At 42.8% G+C, this 18,890-nt stretch overlaps 1 protein-coding gene across 4 annotated transcripts in view; it reads right to left on the bottom strand.

The window, feature by feature from the left end:
- The window catches only part of NOL4 (nucleolar protein 4), a 289,423-nt gene that overhangs the window by 69,039 nt on the left and 201,494 nt on the right, over nt 1-18,890 (bottom strand). For all 4 annotated transcript variants that reach the window (XM_083187452.1, XM_083187451.1, XM_083187453.1 and 1 more), the window contains exon 6: nt 11,056-11,339. In XM_083187452.1, the coding sequence (XP_083043578.1) occupies nt 11,056-11,339 (284 nt within the window). The remainder of the gene's footprint in view (nt 1-11,055; nt 11,340-18,890) is intronic.

The raw sequence follows: 18,890 nt of genomic DNA, 5'->3' as shown, positions 1-18,890 counted from the left end.
TTTTTTACACACACTGTGATTTTGTGGGTGTCCTGTGGCCGCTGTGCGCTGATCAGTGACGTACATCACTGATCATCTTTTTCGGCACAGGGTTGATCTATTTTTTTTTTTTTTTGATCAAATTCCTGTTGCCTTTGAGCGCTGTTCAGTGACAGACGTTACTGACCAACATCTGTGCTCAATTTTTGGCGCAGGACCTTTTTTTTTTTTTTTAACCCCTTAAATTTTTTATTTTTAACCCCTTCATTTTTTTTTTTTTTATTGGTATAAAGTATTTTTTTTTTTCTGCACCACATACACACTACACACTACATACCCCCCGGATTGAAATAAAGTTTGTACCCCCCCCTACACTATACACGTGTTGAAACATTTCACTACCAGTAACACAAAAATAAAAATGGCATCCCAAATGTCCTCCCAAATGTCCTCCCAAATGTCCTCCCAGTCATCCAGGAGAATGTATTCAGTGGAGGAGGCATATGCCATGCTTGCTTCTGACTCTGACACAGCCAGTGATGCAAGCGGGGAATTTGAAGGATTCGCCTTAAGCTCCTCTTCCTCCTCTGGTGATGAGGGACCCCCTCAAAGACGCCCCCGTAGAGCAGCTGAGACCCCCCCCCAATAATTGATCTCGTATGGACCCCACCACCAGACAATTTTGAGCCCCAGGTTCCTGAGTTTTTGGCCATGCCAGGAATCCAATTTGATTCCACAGGTCTCAGAGAAATTGACTTTTTCAAATTATTTTTCTCTGATGATTTTATAAATTTAATGGTGGACCAAACTAATTTATATGCCCAGCAGTTTATTGCTCAAAACCCCACGTCATCATTTGCTAGGTGGACCCCTGTAGATGCAGTAGAGATGATGACGTTTTGGGGTCTGGTGTTTCATATGGGCATAGTAAAAAAGCCAGAAATTAGGCAATATTGGAGTACAGATGTTCTGTACAGTACTCCATTTTACCGTATGGCCATGACCCGGACTCGATTTGAGACAATTCTTAAATTTATACATTACACCGATAATGCACAGTGCCCACCCAGAGATGATCCCACCTTTGACCGGCTATTCAAAGTCAGGCCGGTCATTGATCATTTCAGTGCCAAATTTGAAGAGGTGTACATCCCTGAAAAATTTATTTGTATCGACGAGTCCCTTATACATTTTAAAGGAAGGGTTAAATTCCGCCAGTACCTTCCCAGTAAGAGGGCAAGGTATGGCATAAAAATGTATAAACTGTGTGAAAGCACCTCAGGGTACACCCACAGGTTTAGGGTTTATGAAGGGAAGGATTCAAGAATTGAACCGCCAGAATGCCCCCCCTCCCTCGTAGGTGTTAGTGGGAAAATTGTCTGGGATTTAGTGCACCCCTTCCTGGATAAAGGTTATCACCTCTATGTGGATAACTTTTACACCAGCATCCCCCTGTTTAAGGCCCTTGGTTCAAGAGGTACAGCAGCTTGCGGTACTGTGCGCAAGAACCAAAGAGGCCTCCCAAAAACGCACATTGCCCAAGTAATGAGAAGGGGTGAAAGCAGGGGAATATGCAACGAAAATATGTTGTTGGTCAAATATAAGGACAAGAGGGATGTCCTTATACTGACAACAATTCACGGAGACAGTACCACCTCCGTCCCTGTACGAGGTACCAGTACCCACACCTCAAAACCTAATTGTATCCTGGATTACAATAGGTACATGGGCGGAGTGGATCTTTCAGATCAGGTACTGAAGCCGTACAGTGCCCTGCGGAAAACAAAAATCTGGTACAAGAAGGTGGCCGTGTATATCATCCAGATGGCACTGTATAACGCTTACGTGCTATTCCGTTCTACCGGCCAGAGGGGGACATTTATGCACTTTCAAGAGGAAGTCATAAAGGGCCTAATATTTGGGAACCAGCAGGCAGAGGGCCCCAGTACTTCTAGTACTGGCCCCCGTATTGTACCAGGGCAGCATTTTCCTGATGAAATCCCCTCCACTGGAAAAAAGGGCAGGACACAAAAAAGGTGCAAAGTTTGCTATAAAAAGGGAATAAGAAAGCAAACTATTTTCCAGTGTGACACTTGCCCCGACAAACCCGGCCTATGTATAAAGGAGTGTTTTAAAATATACCACACATCTATGGAATATTAGGTTCATAATTTCACCGTGCTTCGGGGGTCTTGCTAATGCCACATAGCACCCACCATTCATTCCACCAGAATCTGAGCCGCAAAATCCAAAAATCACTCCTTCCCTTCTGAGTCCTGCCATGCACCCAACTGGTATTTTTTGGTCACATGTGAGGCATTGCCGTACTCGGGAGAAATTGGGGCACAGATTTTGGGGTGCTTTGTCTCCTTCATTCCTTCTGAAAATGAAAAATTTTGAGCCAGAACTGCATTTTTGTGTAAAAAAATGTAATTTTTCATGTTCACTGCCCACTTGTATCAAAATTGGTGAAACCCCTGGGGGTTTGAAATGTACACTATACCCCTAGATGAATTCCCTGAGGGGTGTAGTTTGCAAAATGGGGTCACTTGTGGGGGGGTTCCACTGTATTGGTGCTTTGGGGGTCTTGCTAATGCGACATAGCACCCACCATCATTCCACCAGAATTTGTGCTGCAAAATCCAAATATCACTCCTTCCCTTCTGAGTCCTGCCACTTTTTGGTCACACATGAGGCATTGCCGTACTCGGGAGAAATTGGGGCACAGATTTTGGGGTGCTTTGTCTCCTTCATTCCTTCTGAAAATGAAAAATTTTGAGCCAGAACTGCATTTTTGTGTAAAAAAATGTAATTTTTCATTTTCACTGCCCACTTGTATCAAAATTGGTGAAACCCCTGGGGGTTTGAAATGTACACTATACCCCTAGATGAATTCCCTGAGGGGTGTAGTTTGCAAAATGGGGTGACTTGTGGGGGGGTTCCACTGTATTGGTGCAACATAGCACCCACCATTCATTCCACCAGAATCTGTGCTGCAAAATCCAAAAATCACTCCTTCCCTTCTGAGTCCTGCCATGCACCCAACTGGTATTTTTTGGTCACATGTGAGGCATTGCCGTACTCGGGAGAAATTGGGGCACAGATTTTGGGGTGCTTTTTCTCCTTCATACCTTCTGAAAATGAAAAATTTTGAGCCAGAACTGCATTTTTGTGTAAAAAATGTAATTTTTCTTTTTCACTGCCCACTTGTATCAAAATTGGTGAAACCCCTGGGGGTTTTAAATGTACACTATACCCCTAGATGAATTCCCTGAGGGGTGTAGTTTGCAAAATGGGGTCACTTGTGGGGGGGTTCCACTGTATTGGTGCTTGGGGGGTCTTGCTAATGCGACATAGCACCCACCAAAATTCCACCAGAATCTGAGCTGCAAAATCCAAAAATCACTCCTTCCCTTTTGAGTCCTGCCATGCACCCAACTGGTATTTTTTGGTCACATGTGAGGCATTGCCGTACTCGGGAGAAATTGGGGCACAGATTTTGGGGTGCTTTTTCTCCTTCATACCTTCTGAAAATGAAAAATTTTGAGCCAGAACTGCATTTTTGTGTAAAAAATGTAATTTTTCATGTTCACTGCCCACTTGTATCAAAATTGGTGAAACCCCTGGGGGTTTGAAATGTACACTATACCCCTAGATGAATTCCCTGAGGGGTGTAGTTTGCAAAATGGGGTCACTTGTGGGGGGGTTCCACTGTATTGGTGCTTGGGGGGTCTTGCTAATGCAACATAGCACCCACCAAAATTCCACCAGAATCTGAGCTGCAAAATCCAAAAATCACTCCTTCCCTTCTGAGTCCTGCCATGCACCCAACTGGTATTTTTTGGTCACATGTGAGGCATTGCCGTACTCGGGAGAAATTGGGGCACAGATTTTGGGGTGCTTTGTCTCCTTCATACCTTCTGAAAATGAAAAATTTTGAGCCAGAACTGCATTTTTGTGTAAAAAAATGTAATTTTTCATTTTCACTGCCCACTTGTATCAAAATTGGTGAAACCCCTGGGGGTTTGAAATGTACACTATACCCCTAGATGAATTCCCTGAGGGGTGTACTTTGCAAAATGGGGTGACTTGTGGGGGGGTTCCACTGTATTGGTGCAACATAGCACCCACCATTCATTCCACCAAAATCTGTGCTGCAAAATCCAAACATCACTCCTTCCGTTCTGAGTCCTGCCATGCACCCAACTGGTATTTTTTGGTCACATGTGAGGCATTGCCGTACTCGGGAGAAATTGGGGCACAGATTTTGGGGTGCTTTTTCTCCTTCATACCTTCTGAAAATGAAAAATTTTGAGCCAGAACTGCATTTTTGTGTAAAAAAATGTAATTTTTCATTTTCACTGCCCACTTGTATCAAAATTGGTGAAACCCCTGGGGGTTTGAAATGTACACTATACCCCTAGATGAATTCCCTGAGGGGTGTAGTTTTCAAAATGGGGTGACTTGTGGGCGGGTTCCACTGTATTGGTGCTTGGGGGGTCTTGCTAATGCGACATAGCACCCACCAAAATTCCACCAGAATCTGAGCTGCAAAATCCAAAAATCACTCCTTCCGTTCTGAGTCCTGCCATGCACCCAACTGGTATTTTTTGGTCACATGTGAGGCATTGCCGTACTCGGGAGAAATTGGGGCACAGATTTTGGGGTGCTTTTTCTCCTTCATACCTTCTGAAAATGAAAAATTTCGAGCCAGAACTGCATTTTTGTGTAAAAAATGTAATTTTTCATTTTCACTGCCCACTTGTATCAAAATTGGTGAAACCCCTGGGGGTTTGAAATGTACACTATACCCCTAGATGAATTCCCTGAGGGGTGTAGTTTTCAAAATGGGGTGACTTGTGGGGGGGTTCCACTGTATTGGTGCTTGGGGGGTCTTGCTAATGCGACATAGCACCCACCAAAATTCCACCAGAATCTGAGCCGCAAAATCCAAAAATCACTCCTTCCGTTCTGAGTCCTGCCATGCACCCAACTGGTATTTTTTGGTCACATGTGAGGCATTTCCGTACTCGGGAGAAATTGGGGCACATATTTTGGGGTGCTTTTTCTCCTTCATACCTTCTGAAAATGAAAAATTTTGAGCCAGAACTGCATTTTTGTGTAAAAAAATGTAATTTTTCATTTTCACTGCCCACTTGTATCAAAATTGGTGAAACCCCTGGGGGTTTGAAATGTACACTATACCCCTAGATGAATTCCCTGAGGGGTGTACTTTGCAAAATGGGGTGACTTGTGGGGGGGTTCCACTGTATTGGTGCAACATAGCACCCACCATTCATTCCACCAGAATCTGTGCTGCAAAATCCAAAAATCACTCCTTCCCTTCTGAGTCCTGCCATGCACCCAACTGGTATTTTTTGGTCACATGTGAGGCATTGCCGTACTCGGGAGAAATTGGGGCACAGATTTTGGGGTGCTTTGTCTCCTTCATACCTTCTGAAAATGAAAAATTTTGAGCCAGAACTGCATTTTTGTGTAAAAAAATGTAATTTTTCATTTTCACTGCCCACTTGTATCAAAATTGGTGAAACCCCTGGGGGTTTGAAATGTACACTATACCCCTAGATGAATTCCCTGAGGGGTGTAGTTTGCAAAATGGGGTGACTTGTGGGGGGGTTCCACTGTATTGGTGCTTGGGGGGTCTTGCTAATGCGACATAGCACCCACCAAAATTCCACCAGAATCTGAGCTGCAAAATCCAAAAATCACTCCTTCCCTTCTGAGTCCTGCCATGCACCCAACTGGTATTTTTTGGTCACATGTGAGGCATTGCCGTACTCGGGAGAAATTGGGGCACAGATTTTGGGGTGCTTTGTCTCCTTCATACCTTCTGAAAATGAAAAATTTGGAGCCAGAACTGCATTTTTGTGTAAAAAAAATAATTTTTCATTTTCACTGCCCAGTTGTACCACAATTGGTGAAACCCCTGGGGGTTTGAAATGTACACTATACCCCTAGATGAATTCCCTGAGGGGTGTAGTTTGCAAAATGGGGTCACTTGTGGGGGGGTTCCTAACTTTTAGCATCTTATGGTGCCTTGAAACCTACATGGTGCCTAAAAAATAATCTCATAAAAAGGAGGCTCCAAAATCAAGTAGGTGCTCCTTCTATTATGAAGCCTGTGGTTTGGTCACCGTGCACACTAGGGCCACATATAGGATATTTATGAAAACAAAAGAATTGGGGGAATCAATTTTTAGTCACATTTCTCTAGTAAAATGTACTGTGTTCCTTATAAAAATGTATTAAAATTGCAAATCTGCAAAAAAAAAGAAATTTTGAAATTTCACCTACACTTTGTTTTAATTCCTGTGAAACACCTAAAGGGTTAACAAACTTCCAAAATGCTGTTTTGAATACTGTGAGGGGTGCAGTTTTTGAAATGGCATCATTTATGGGGGTGTCTCACATACAAGTCCCTCAAAGTCACATCAGAACTGAACTGGTCCCTAAAAAAATCAGTGTTTGAAATTTTCTTGAAAATTTGAGAATTTGCTATTCATATTGTAAGCCTCCTAGTGTCCCAAAAAATTAAAAGGAAGTTGAAATAATGATGTCAACATAAAGTAGACATATGGTCTATGTTAGTTATTCACTATTTTGAGTGGTAAGATTATTTGTCTCACAAGCAGAAAATTTAACATTTTGCAAATCGCTAAATTTTCCATTTTTTCACGATATTTTGGTATTTTTCACAAAAAAACACAGACTGTATCGACCCAAATTTACCACTAATTTGAAGTACAATGTGTCACGAAAAAACAATCTCAAAACCACTGGGATAAGTAAAAGCAAAAAAAAGTTATCCCCACTTAAGTGAGACATGTCAGATTTGAAAAAAAGGGCTCTGTCAGGAACGCAAAAACTGGCTCTGTCAGGAAGGGGTTAAGCTGTGAGCACACAGGGCGATATTAAGCACATAGCGCTGGCAATATGGTCGCTGAGCGACCATATTGCCAGTGATATGTATGTGCTGTGGGCGAGAAATCGCTGGGTGTGCGCTCCCGTGTTTAGTCCCTAATGGTTGCCCTACGACCAGCTATTTCCCCCTGTGGCAGGGCTGCAGACAGTACCTTGTGTCATAGTACTTTGTCTCTCCCCACTATTTGTTGTGTATAGTACAGTAGGTTATTCTTTTACTATGACAACAGACAATTGGGCCAAAGGTGACTGGTAGAGTTCCCTGCTATATAAAAGTGTTGGGACACAGTGAATGCTCTGTTACTTATGAGTGAGGTTATTTAAAAAAAATAATAGATTCATAAAATGAAAACACTTTTAGAGGGAATACAATTAGCTGTGGGCTAATTGATCCCAAGGGACTTTGGGAATAAATACGCATGACTGGCAGAAGACCGAAAGTGGCATCCTGATGGAGAGAATCCACATAGGGGTCCATTAAGTATACTTAATTTCTCCCTGCCCCCCCTAACCCAAACCATCCCTTCCTGAAGCTTAACTCTTACCAGCCTGCCACAGCCTAATCCTTCCCTCTGTAGCCTAACCCTAAGCCTCCCCTCTGTAGCCTAACCATAAGGACGCCACTTACTTTGAAGATCTAAAAACAATGGGTGAGATTTAATAGGATGAGAGATTCAGAAAGTGAGAGATTTTGTGAGAAATCTCCAGTTTTTTTTAAAGCGGCAATCATCTACACTGCAAAATCAGTTTGATTTTGCAGTGTAAATGATTGCCGCTTTAAAAAACTGGAGATTTCTCACAAAATCTCTAATTTTCTGAATCTCTCATCCTATTAAATCTCACCCAGTATTTCCACAAGTTTCACTTTACAATATTACCTTCAAAACTGACTGAAACAAATTCCAGACAAAGGGCTCAAAAATGCCATTGCCGCTGTGTTTAAACGTCAAGAATAGGACTGCATCTACAATATGGGATAGCGAACAGTTTTGTGAAAGATGGGACAGCTGTAAAATGCGGTTGCTGCCACACTGATTCAGCTGGTCGGGTGACTTTGCTCGGAACTAAATTCCCCACAATCATCTATATATAAAATAATGCAGAAATTATATATATATATATATGTTTAGTGTCCATTTGTGTGTCTCCGAAACACTGCCATCTGTAGGCAGCGAGTGAAACTACACCTCTCTCTCACACACATGCACAAACACACATAGACACACAAGGTAGCAGACTAGCTTTCGAAGCATTGGCTTCGAGCGGGCTTACTAGTACTGTATAATTGGTTTCTGTGGGGAAGTTCAGAAAAGGACTGTGTAAAATATAAGCGATTTTTTACTTGTCTATTTATAAGAATAAACAACCAGTTGTTTATTAAAGTAAATTAAGCAGAATAAATCTAACCATCAGAGAGACTAATAACCACCACTGACAATTCACACCATGACATGAAAGCTTGTCACGCAGTTTTAAGAAGGAAAACCTAATTAGAAGACAAGACTGTATCATTAGGTGTAATTCACTGTGATAATATAGAGTAACAAGGACAGAAGCTTAAAAAATAGCAGACTTCAACATTGTAGGTAACCTGTATGCAGCTGGGACGGTCTATGAAGGGCTACTGTAATGATGTAGATACAGCAACTACACTCAGGAGATGAGCTTATTTCTATGCCTGATTGGAAGTGCTCAACCGTGATCATCGGGACCCTGTTGATCTTTGATGATCTTTGAGATGAAGCGATCAGTGTGACCTGTGTACAGTAATCATTGTCTATACAACATGTAATATCTTTAAGATCTGTGTATAGTGATCAGTGTGTTAAACAGGTGTGACCTGTGAATAGTGATCGTTGTGTATCAGGTGTGTGATGTCAGAGGGAGCAGTTAACAAGCTAGGTGAGCTCCAGGATCTCACCCAGGGAAGCCCAACTTCTGCCACTAGACTGAGCTTTAAGAACAACAAATGAACAATATGGTATTATAGGCACTTGTCTGGGTTGAAGTCTAAATGAAGCTGGGTTGATACATCGGGCACCTTCGTATTCCCCACAGTAACCTATGGGGGAAGCAGATGGCGGCGGTGCAGGAGGGATTGCCGCCGGGTTAGAGATTCCTGCTGCGGTGCCTTCTGATATATTCAGGTGATACTTATTACGACAGGGTCAGAAGGTCAACACAGGCATTGGGTCGGCAATGGGAAGGTTGTGCTGATGATTTCACAATATATAGATGCTCCATCTTTAAGTGATTAAGTGATTAATAGGGTTACTATGTTAATCCCGTACTGTATTGTTCTATGTATTGTATTGCTGCTGAGAACAATAAGATAGCCATGGCTAGCCATGGTGAGCCCTGACTTAGGGAAAAAAGTTGACAGGGGCTCCAACTGTACCAGTAATATATAGTTTACCCTCTGATTTTACTTCACAAGGAGACAAACATTGGGAAATGGAGGACATCTGTTAAGAAAAATGTGGAAATTTGTGTCTATAAGGTTTTCTTTTTAAATCATAAATATATGTTTGCATGAAAAAAATATACTGTTGTTTGATATTGCCAATGTCTGCACCTGTACAGATTCAGGGATTACCAACATGACAATACAGTAATATAATGTCACTTGCAGGTGCTAAGAGTCTATTCTGAGTAAGTAGAGATAGGCCAGGTCGTTATAATAGTTCCTTGTTCTCGTTAACCATCATTGCTGTAGAATAGTGTAATAATACACATCCATGTGTAGTCTGTACAATGTCGGCATACCTGGAGTGCAGGCTCTTGTCTAGCATTATGTGTCACAAAGTACAGCAATTTAGGAATAAGCACGGCCAGTGAATCTAGTGATCTCGCATTAGTTTGTCGCTTTGTTGCCAGAAGAAATATGTAATTTTCAAATTAAAAGTAGCTTTTTCTTAATAAGACCAACACCTGACTTTCTGTATGCTTTTACTCAATTTAGCGAACATGTATTTTATGTTTATGTGAAATGACCCTGATGACCATGAGGTAGGATGGAAATAAAAGTACAATCCAATTAGAGTGCATCATAGTATTCTGGAAACAGTGAGTTAGCGGGAGAACCCTTAACATGAAATATCAATAATAGAACTGCAGCAGTAAAGCCAAAAAAATAACTTAGTGCTGCATAGAGCGCTTTCAGCTTTCACTATAAGGAGCACTGCTAGACAATTCATCCACCATTACTATACAGTCACTGTCAGGAGTGCTGCTAAACAATTCATCCACCATTACTGCAGATGGAGCCATCCTCATCTAGCCCTTTAATAGGATTAAGTGAGTACTGGGATTACTCTGCTAATCCCCTACTCTATTGTTCTATGTATTGTATTGCATCTGAGAACAATATGCCTTGGTTCTGCATGGCTCACCATGGCTATCCAGAGACTGCTAGATGAGGCTGGCTCCATGTGTACATACTGTCACTGTAAGGAGCACTGCTAGACAATTCACCCATCATTCCCACATACAGTCACCGTAAGGAGCACTGCTAGACAATTCACGCACCATTCCCATGTCCAGTCACTACTGTGAGGATCACTTCTAGACAATTCACCCACCATTCCCACATACAGTCATTGTAATGAGCACTGCTAGATAATTCACCCACCATTCCCACATGCAGTCACTGTAAGGAGCACTGCTAGACAATTCACCCACCATTCAGTCACTGTAAGGAGCACTGCTAGATAATTCACCCACCATTCCCACATGCATTCACTCTAAGGAGCACTGCTAGACAATTCACAAACCATTCCCACATACAGTCACCGTAAGGAGCACTGCTAGACAATTCACCTACCATTCCCAGCTGCAATCACAATGATCAGCCCTGTTAAATAATTCACAAAACATTCTCAGTCACAATCACTGTGAATTACAATCCATCCATCATTCCCAAATACGGTCACTGTGAGGAGCACTGATAAACTATTTAAAATTAAGTGAAAGCTATTATGTTCCATATTATGAAAAACGCCTATAGTAATTTGACTTTGGAATCTAAGATAATAGATCTTGCAAGTGTCTAGTACAATACTGATAGACTAGCGCAGTCCTAATTTACCATACACAAGGATTTGGAGGACAATACTGTAGAAGACCATGATTTACCTTGTTGCCATTCTCTCTTGTTTCCCGTTCCATCTTCACGTCACTGATTGAGAGGTTCTTGTACTTTGTTTTCCCATTACTATTGTGATCCTCTATTCGGAATTCAGAATTTGGTGGAGTTGACACTTGACAGTCACTCAGATTCAATGGCTGCTCATCCTGCTCCGTACTAGCTTTTCCATTGGTGTTGGCTTCTGTCACCTCCCTGTTGTGAGCTGCTCCTGTAGCATTTGAGCTATGTCCCACAGTTTCGTTACCAGTAAGACTCTCTGGAGCAGAATCATCTGCAAAACACAAATTTTTTAACAGCTATTTAGTTTTGACAGTCTGATGAAATACAGGTTGAGTATCCCGTATCCAAAATGCTCGGGACCAGGAGAATTTTGGATAACTGATTATTCCGTATTTTGGAATATTTTAATATTTCAATGATGTATTTTGAAGTATCTTGCATTTATGCTGTATAAACACATAAAATAAACACAAATATATTTCATTACCACATAAAATACACACAAATATATTTTATTTGTTCAAAAAACAAGGTTTCAAAACATGAAACAGAATTTGTGTACTATCTCAGATATTGAATTTGAATGCCAAGCAATCATTTTCTTGTACATATATAGTGCCAGTTACTGTACATATCATGTCCTCAGTAGTGCTGTTACATATGTCCCCAGTGAGTTTTTAGCTAAACAATTTTTTTTTTCCACTTTCTGGAAAGTGTGGTTTTCGGAATAATTCGGATAACGGATATTCGGATACGGGATACTCAACCTGTATATGCTTTCAGTAATCAACCATAAAACCAATGGCAATAGTGTATGTATTCCTCATTTACATTACATATAAAGTAATAACATAAATAAACTTTAGATCTGCCAGAAAAAAAGTACCCTATGTAGGAAAAGAGATCTACAAATAGAACTTACTGACAACCCGAGGTGGGAATGCCGGCAGTCAGAATATCGATGCTGGCATCATAAACATCCCGGGAATCCCTACAGGGTTCCAGTAAGTATTTTTTTTCTTACAGGTTATGTATTGATTTCTACTGGACAAGTGGACTGAAAGGCTATGTGGACGGTAAGTATGCATGACTGAGTGTGTGTATGTTTGACTGTGAGTCTGCAATGGTGTTTTATTAACCCTTTGAGGTCCGCACCACAAAAAAAGCAAAGGAAAAAAAAAATTATTTGCATTTTTTATTCACTGAGGACAATATTAACAACAACCAACAACAATCAATAGTTTTTTTAAATTGAGACCCCACAGTTTTTGAGATATAGGCCTCTACCAAACGGTTGAGAAATCCGTTTATGATAAACTGTTTTTTTTTTTTTGGTGCGGACCTCAAAGGGTTAAAGTTGTACTTTGCAGGGTATACTGTTTTTATTTGTAATATTTATTTTACTGTTGAGACTACAGATACCAGCGGGCCTTTAATGCCCTGCATGCTATTACTTGTGGTGCTCCAATAACCAGCATGCAGGGGGCGGCTTGCTGTTACATGTAAAGTAGATCCACAAGTAACACAATACTAACTCTTATTTTCACACTGAAATGCTATGAGCTCGCCACCCACAACCCAGCGGCATAGCTATGGGCTTCAGCCCTGGTCCTTGAGTGGCCAGGAGGGGTGCATTTATTGGTGGGTCCCCACTCCCATAGGGAACCACGGCCACGGTTGGCTAGTTAAATGGGAAGTCATGCTACGGCTGCCGGCACCAGTATTAGCATGTCCCCTTGCTGTGGCATTACCTCACTGGTGAATGGAAACCAGTGCTGGTTTTAAAAAAAATGGGGGCCCCTAACCATATTGTTGGAAACAGGACCAGTCCAAGAGCCAGGTGCTGGCTGTTAAAATAGACGGGGACCCTACACAATTTTCCCCTGAATTTTCACTATCCAGGACCAGTTTAAAAAGCCTTTTTCTTTAATTTTTTTTAACAGGACATTAATATCATATACTTGGGTTGGCAATCGGAAGTGCAAAATCAAACTGCTGGGATTATGCCTTTTGATGGTATCTAACCTTTGTTTTTAGACCATTTCATTGTTTAAAACATCAAACTGTTGCTAACCAATCAGGCGGAGTTGTTTCAATTTTCAATTTGAATCAAGTGTAGAGCGTTTTTTTTTTTCTCTCTCTTTATGTTTGCCTATGTGCACTGCTATTGTAGCCCCTGATGAAAACTGCCCCAGTGTAGCTGAAACGGCTGTTAAGCCATATGGTGATTTACTTGTAAGTATGATTAAATAAATTAATTTTTTTTTCAGCAAGCTGAATACAAGTACAGATTCTACACTTATTTCTGCGTCCACCAATGTAACTATTCTTGGAGTGATATCTCATCTACTTGTACTATCTATCTATCTGCTTTATGCAGCTTTATGCAATAGATTCATATGTTTAATAAGATTAATATTTGTATGACTACTTTGATAAACAAAAAAGTAATAACAATGGCTAAATAATGAAAGTCACTTATTAATGTTTTATAATCCCTTTACAAAGAAATAAAGGATATATATTATGATCTAGCAGAAAGCTGGCCAATTCATCTTGTGTACTGGGTATATGTCATTATTCCTTGTGATTTATCAGGCTAGAAAAGGGGATATGGTAGAGAAAGAGGAGGGAGATATTGATCATTATCAAAAACTTGTTGGCCAGAATGTTCTCCTGAGGAGATAAGAAGAAAATGTAGATGCTTATACGGAATGTGCACACATTTCTGTTTAGATCCCTGACTATAATAAAGAAAGTATTGCTCTTGTTATACTGTGGCCAGATCAAAGTCGGACACATTGCTGATGCTGTATGCAATGTTTTTCTACTAGGTATGTGTCTAAGGGGGTAATTCATTACTGCTACTAAGCAGCTGCTTAGTGAATGGCTTAACGGCAAACGCTGCCCTGCTGAATGAAAGCCCCACTGCGTGCTGCAACCCCTCATTACCAGACTAGGGGCCGCATACGAGAACACATCCCCTCGCATGCAACCGCTAGCAGGAGAAATCAATCAATGGTTGCCTACCGTTGAACGATTACTCGTGCCTTCGCAAATAAAAGTCAGTTTGTACTGAATTTTATTGGTGAGCGCTAGGACGAAGACAAAGAGGGCGGCTTTTATGGGGACACACAAACTGCTGGGCGTTCCCCTGGTCCGGCCCGGTGTAAGCCCCGGTCCACCCCCTTCCCCGCAGCAAATGGCCCGGCGAGTTTATGACTCACCGAAGCCGTTCGCTGTTGGGGTGGCGCATGCGTATACCCAGAACTTTAGGGGTGGGGCCGAATTTATATCGCTACGAGCAATCCTGAGTCGGCCTTTAAGTTGCAACCCACAACTAAAATGTATTGGACATTCTTGGGTGGTGTCAGGTATATGGATAGTCATCACTCATCAATAACAGGGATGGTGCATGTTTCCATGGCGCAACTGATCCGATGGTAAAGTAGTCAGAGTGTATAGATGCTGTAAGTTGGTATGTCAGTCCATGCACATTCAGATGCATAGCTTTACATCACGTGAGCTGCATTAGAATAATGATGCACACACTTGCAGATGACTGCGAGTGGTAAGCCACCGCCCAGACACGTTGTGTAAATGGAAGTAATTTTGACCCTTCCACAACTCTGCCACAGAGACAGGCTGATCGAACCTGGCACTGCCTTCACAGACCCTCCCTTAAAACACCTGGGCATGTCTGCATTTTTTTTCGCCCACTCCCAAAAATTGTCAGGTTACCACCCTCAAACACCGACTTCCAGTCTATCACATGGCGAAGGGATTGTGATTAGATATATTTGCTATTTTTCACACTATTTGGCCTTGTGCATGTACGCTACGATCCGTATGCAAGCGCAGTCATTTGTTAAATGATACGATAGGTTTGCAAATTCAACTCTGAATAACTTCTATAAGCTGAACTAGGAGGGGTCGGGAGAAACCATGAATCCCACAGTGGGAAGTGGTTATCAAGGAGCAGGTGAGGCAGAAATCATAAGATTTAGGTAATAGTGGTGAGGCAACTTCAGACTCACACATTGCCCTTTTTCTGATCTGTTTATACTTTATATGAAAATCACCTCCCGAAAGAGAAATGATCAGAGGAGAGTGAACCCCCAGCGCCTGAGAAAGAAGACAACATAGGGAAGTGTTTATATAAACCTTTTTCATTTTTCCTTTGTTCATCATATGTGATCCACCTCAGATGAGTTACAGTATCCTTTACAAGGGAAGCACCCACTTTGGCATACTACCCCCTCTATATATACTGTAAGTAATCATCTCTCAGTTTGAATGGCAGTAAGCCGGAGTTTTAGGGTTGGAAACCTGATATTTTCTGGGAGTGTCAGAAAGAATACAGGCGTGCACAGGCAGTTTTGAGGAGGGTCTATGACGTCATTGATGACCACTTCCAGTATGTCTCAGTCAGAGATTAGTGGAAGTCTCAGACTTACATTTGCACAGACAGTAAAAACCTTTTGATGGCCCGTGAATTATATATCGATTTGCGAGTGGATACTTATTAGCGATCCATTCGCAACTCTTTCTTTCTGGGCGGCGTGTCATGAGGCCTATTTTCTGAAATAGGCCTCATGACATAAATAAAATTTCTGCCAGAGAGACGCACTATAGCAGGGGGAAGGTCAGAGGAAAGGATGAGGAGCCGCTGCTTCAGCCGCCGATGCCCGGAGCCGCACCATGTGGGGAGGGCGGAGAGGACGAGGGCCCGGCCGCATCTGCCGCTGACAGGAGCTGCACCATAAGGAGTGGAGAGAAGAGCATCCACTGCTGCTGCCCAGAGCTCCTCTGCAGACACAGTAAGAGCAGCTGCTGTAGCAGTCTAAAGACCCGCTACTGGTGAGCATCCGATTGTCCGACTGTACTCCCTGTCTATCTTTGCCCCCCACCCTTCCCTCTATCTATGCTGCCCCCCTGTCCATTTGTCTGTCAGTCAGTCCCCTAGTATGGTGTTCTGCCATCCATCTATGCCCCCCCTGTCTATCTGTCTGGGCCCACAAACCATCTGTCTTTATCCATTCGCCTATGCCCACACCACCCATCCATCTTTGAATATGCGGTACTCTACCCCCATTTGTCTATTCCTGCCAACCGTGTATCTTTCTATCTATGGTGTTTTGCCATATCTGTCTATGCCCCAACCATCTATCTTTCTATATACGGTGCTCTGCACCCATCTGTCTATGACCCCCACTCATCCGTCTATGCCCACCACCCATCTGTCTTTCTGTCTATTGTGCTCTGCCCCATCTGTCTATGCCCCCTGTCCATCCATCTATGCCTGCCACCCATCCATCTTTTTATCTATGATAGTCTACCCCCATCTGTCTATACCCCCCACCCACACTCTTCTATACCTACCACCTGTCTGTCTTTCTGTCTATGGTGCTCTCCCCCCCATGTGTCTATGTCCCTCCATCCATCTATGCCCACCATCCATCTATGTTTCTATCTAAAGTGCTCAGTCCCATCTATCTATGGCCCCGTTTGTCCATATATGTCCCCCATCTTTTTAATGATGGTGTTCTGTCCACACCTGTCTGTCTTTGATCCCCCTGTGCATCTGTCAGTCTGTACTCCATATTGGGGGGCGGCCACAAATATTGTGCCTAGGGGTGGCTTGACCCGTAAATCCGGCCCTGCCAACTTGGTATCGAAGTGAAACAGAAGGACCGAAAACCACAGCAACTCAGACTCACAACATACTACTGGCTGCTTAATCTGGCTATTCAGCCGTAAAATCACTTTTTACATCTGCGAACACTTTTACTATCACTGTTAATGCTTGGACTTGCACTGTCAGTTTTGGAAATGCCCAGCTGTACCTCCTAATGACTTCACCTCTCCTGCTCTTCCATTGATAGTAGGTATCCCCCAATATTTTATTATTGGTCATCTTCTTCTCTATCTCTATACATCCTCTCTGGGTGAGCTCAATTGCTCACTCGACTTCCACTATCACATCCATGCTGATAATAATTAAATCTACTGCTCCTTTCCTTCTCTCTCTCCCTCTCTCCACACTCATATCTCCAAATGTCTCTGTGATATCTACTCTTGGATGACCCAGCGCTTTTATAGACTTAAAATATCAAAGACTAAGCTGACCTCTCCTCGCCCTCCTACATATAAACTTTCTATTGGTAGATGTGTATTGTGTGACATCATTGCACAATAATCTTATCACTAATTAACTATTATAACTAGTATAACCACACGGACAACTGAAATGCCTTTTAAAATTGGTCAACCAGAATTTATTTAAATCTTGAAACTTAATATGGTGGCAATAAGAAAGAACGGCCAGACCCACAGTGACATTACGACTTAACGCTGACACTCATGTCAACGACATGGTATTCTTTAATTTATTGGCAACGCCCACAAATGCCGGGTCTCCAACTCTCTCCTCAATACACCGTAATAGAGTCGGCCAGACAGCCAAACCCCAATGACCCCCGGTAGGAAAGCCACTGTATACAATATATTGGGCAAAGAGCGCACCCTAAAAACAGCAGCGCAATAGCCACTGTTACTGCCATTCTTTCTCCCAAAATATATAGGTTGACAAACCCCAACTGGCAAAGAAAAAGAAAAATGGGTGGGGACAAAAAGGTGACTTAGGGAGGGAGGGCGGGAAAAATTCCAGAGAAAGAGATGGAATATTCTAGTGCAGGCATGTCCAACCTGCGGCCCTCCAGATGTTGTGAAACTACACATCCCAGCATGCCTTGCCATAGTATTGCTATTGGGGAATGCTAAAACTATTGCAAGGCAAGCTGGGATGTGTAGTTTCACAACATCTGGAGGGCCGCAGGTTGGACATGCCTGTTCTAGTGCATCATACAAAATGTCAGATTAACCCCTCCCTGACACTCCCCTTATTTAAATTACAGTACCTACATGTCTAGCCTGTTAACTGTTTCCCTACCTAACAGAACTATGCAAAGCTCACACAACCCCACAACCTAGAAGTTTATAATCACTTGTGCTATTTGCACTCGCTTTTCAAAACCTGACCCTCTCTCATCCTAACCTGTTTATGCTCACGTCTTTCCCTTCTGTGTCACCCCTGTTTGTCTAACCTTCCCCTTTAGAATGTACTGTAAGCTCTCACGAGCAGGGCCCTCTCTCCTCATGTGCCTTTCTTAGAATATATAAACCTCTGCCATCCTGATGACTGCTTCAGAGTCCTGTCCCCTGATGCAACTATCCGTATTAACCATGTACTTGTCCTAAATTGTCTTGTACTATCATTTGTTATCTGTTTTTGCTCATTTGTGTATTGTTGGGCGCTGCAGAACTTTTGCGGCGCCATATAAATAAATGATAATAATAATAATAATGGGGCGTGGCCTGACCAGCGGAGAGGATACCAGCATCTCTGCACAGCTCCTGCTGAACTTGCCTTAAAAGCCAGAATTAAGGCTCCCTCGCCACCGATTCTGCACTGATCCCCTTGCGTGCCCTCCATCAGACACCCGGGGAGTGGACCGGTAAGTGCCGCGGAGCCGGAGGACCTGGTAACAGGTCCTTGCAGGTTGCGGCCTGCCTGGTCTGTGAAGCCGGGACCTAGATTAAGGGTCTCTGCCCGCCCTTGGGCTCCGTGGCGGGAATCGCGGGCGATCCTGTCCGCGCTGGAGGCCGGCGACACCACCACTGAAGTGCGGAGTTCCCCCTGAGCCCTCCGCCGCTGCTGACTGCCGCCCCGCTGTCACTCACTGTGGGAGAGGAGGTGCCCAGAGCTCCGTTTCCTCCTGCATCCACTTCGGCGGCGGCCATCTTGATTATCCAGCACAGG

The sequence above is a fragment of the Crinia signifera genome, chromosome 5 (assembly GCF_055691185.1).
Source record: "Crinia signifera chromosome 5, ASM5569118v1, whole genome shotgun sequence".
Classification (NCBI taxonomy): Eukaryota; Metazoa; Chordata; class Amphibia; order Anura; family Myobatrachidae; genus Crinia; species Crinia signifera.
This window is presented reverse-complemented; position numbering and strand designations above follow the sequence as displayed.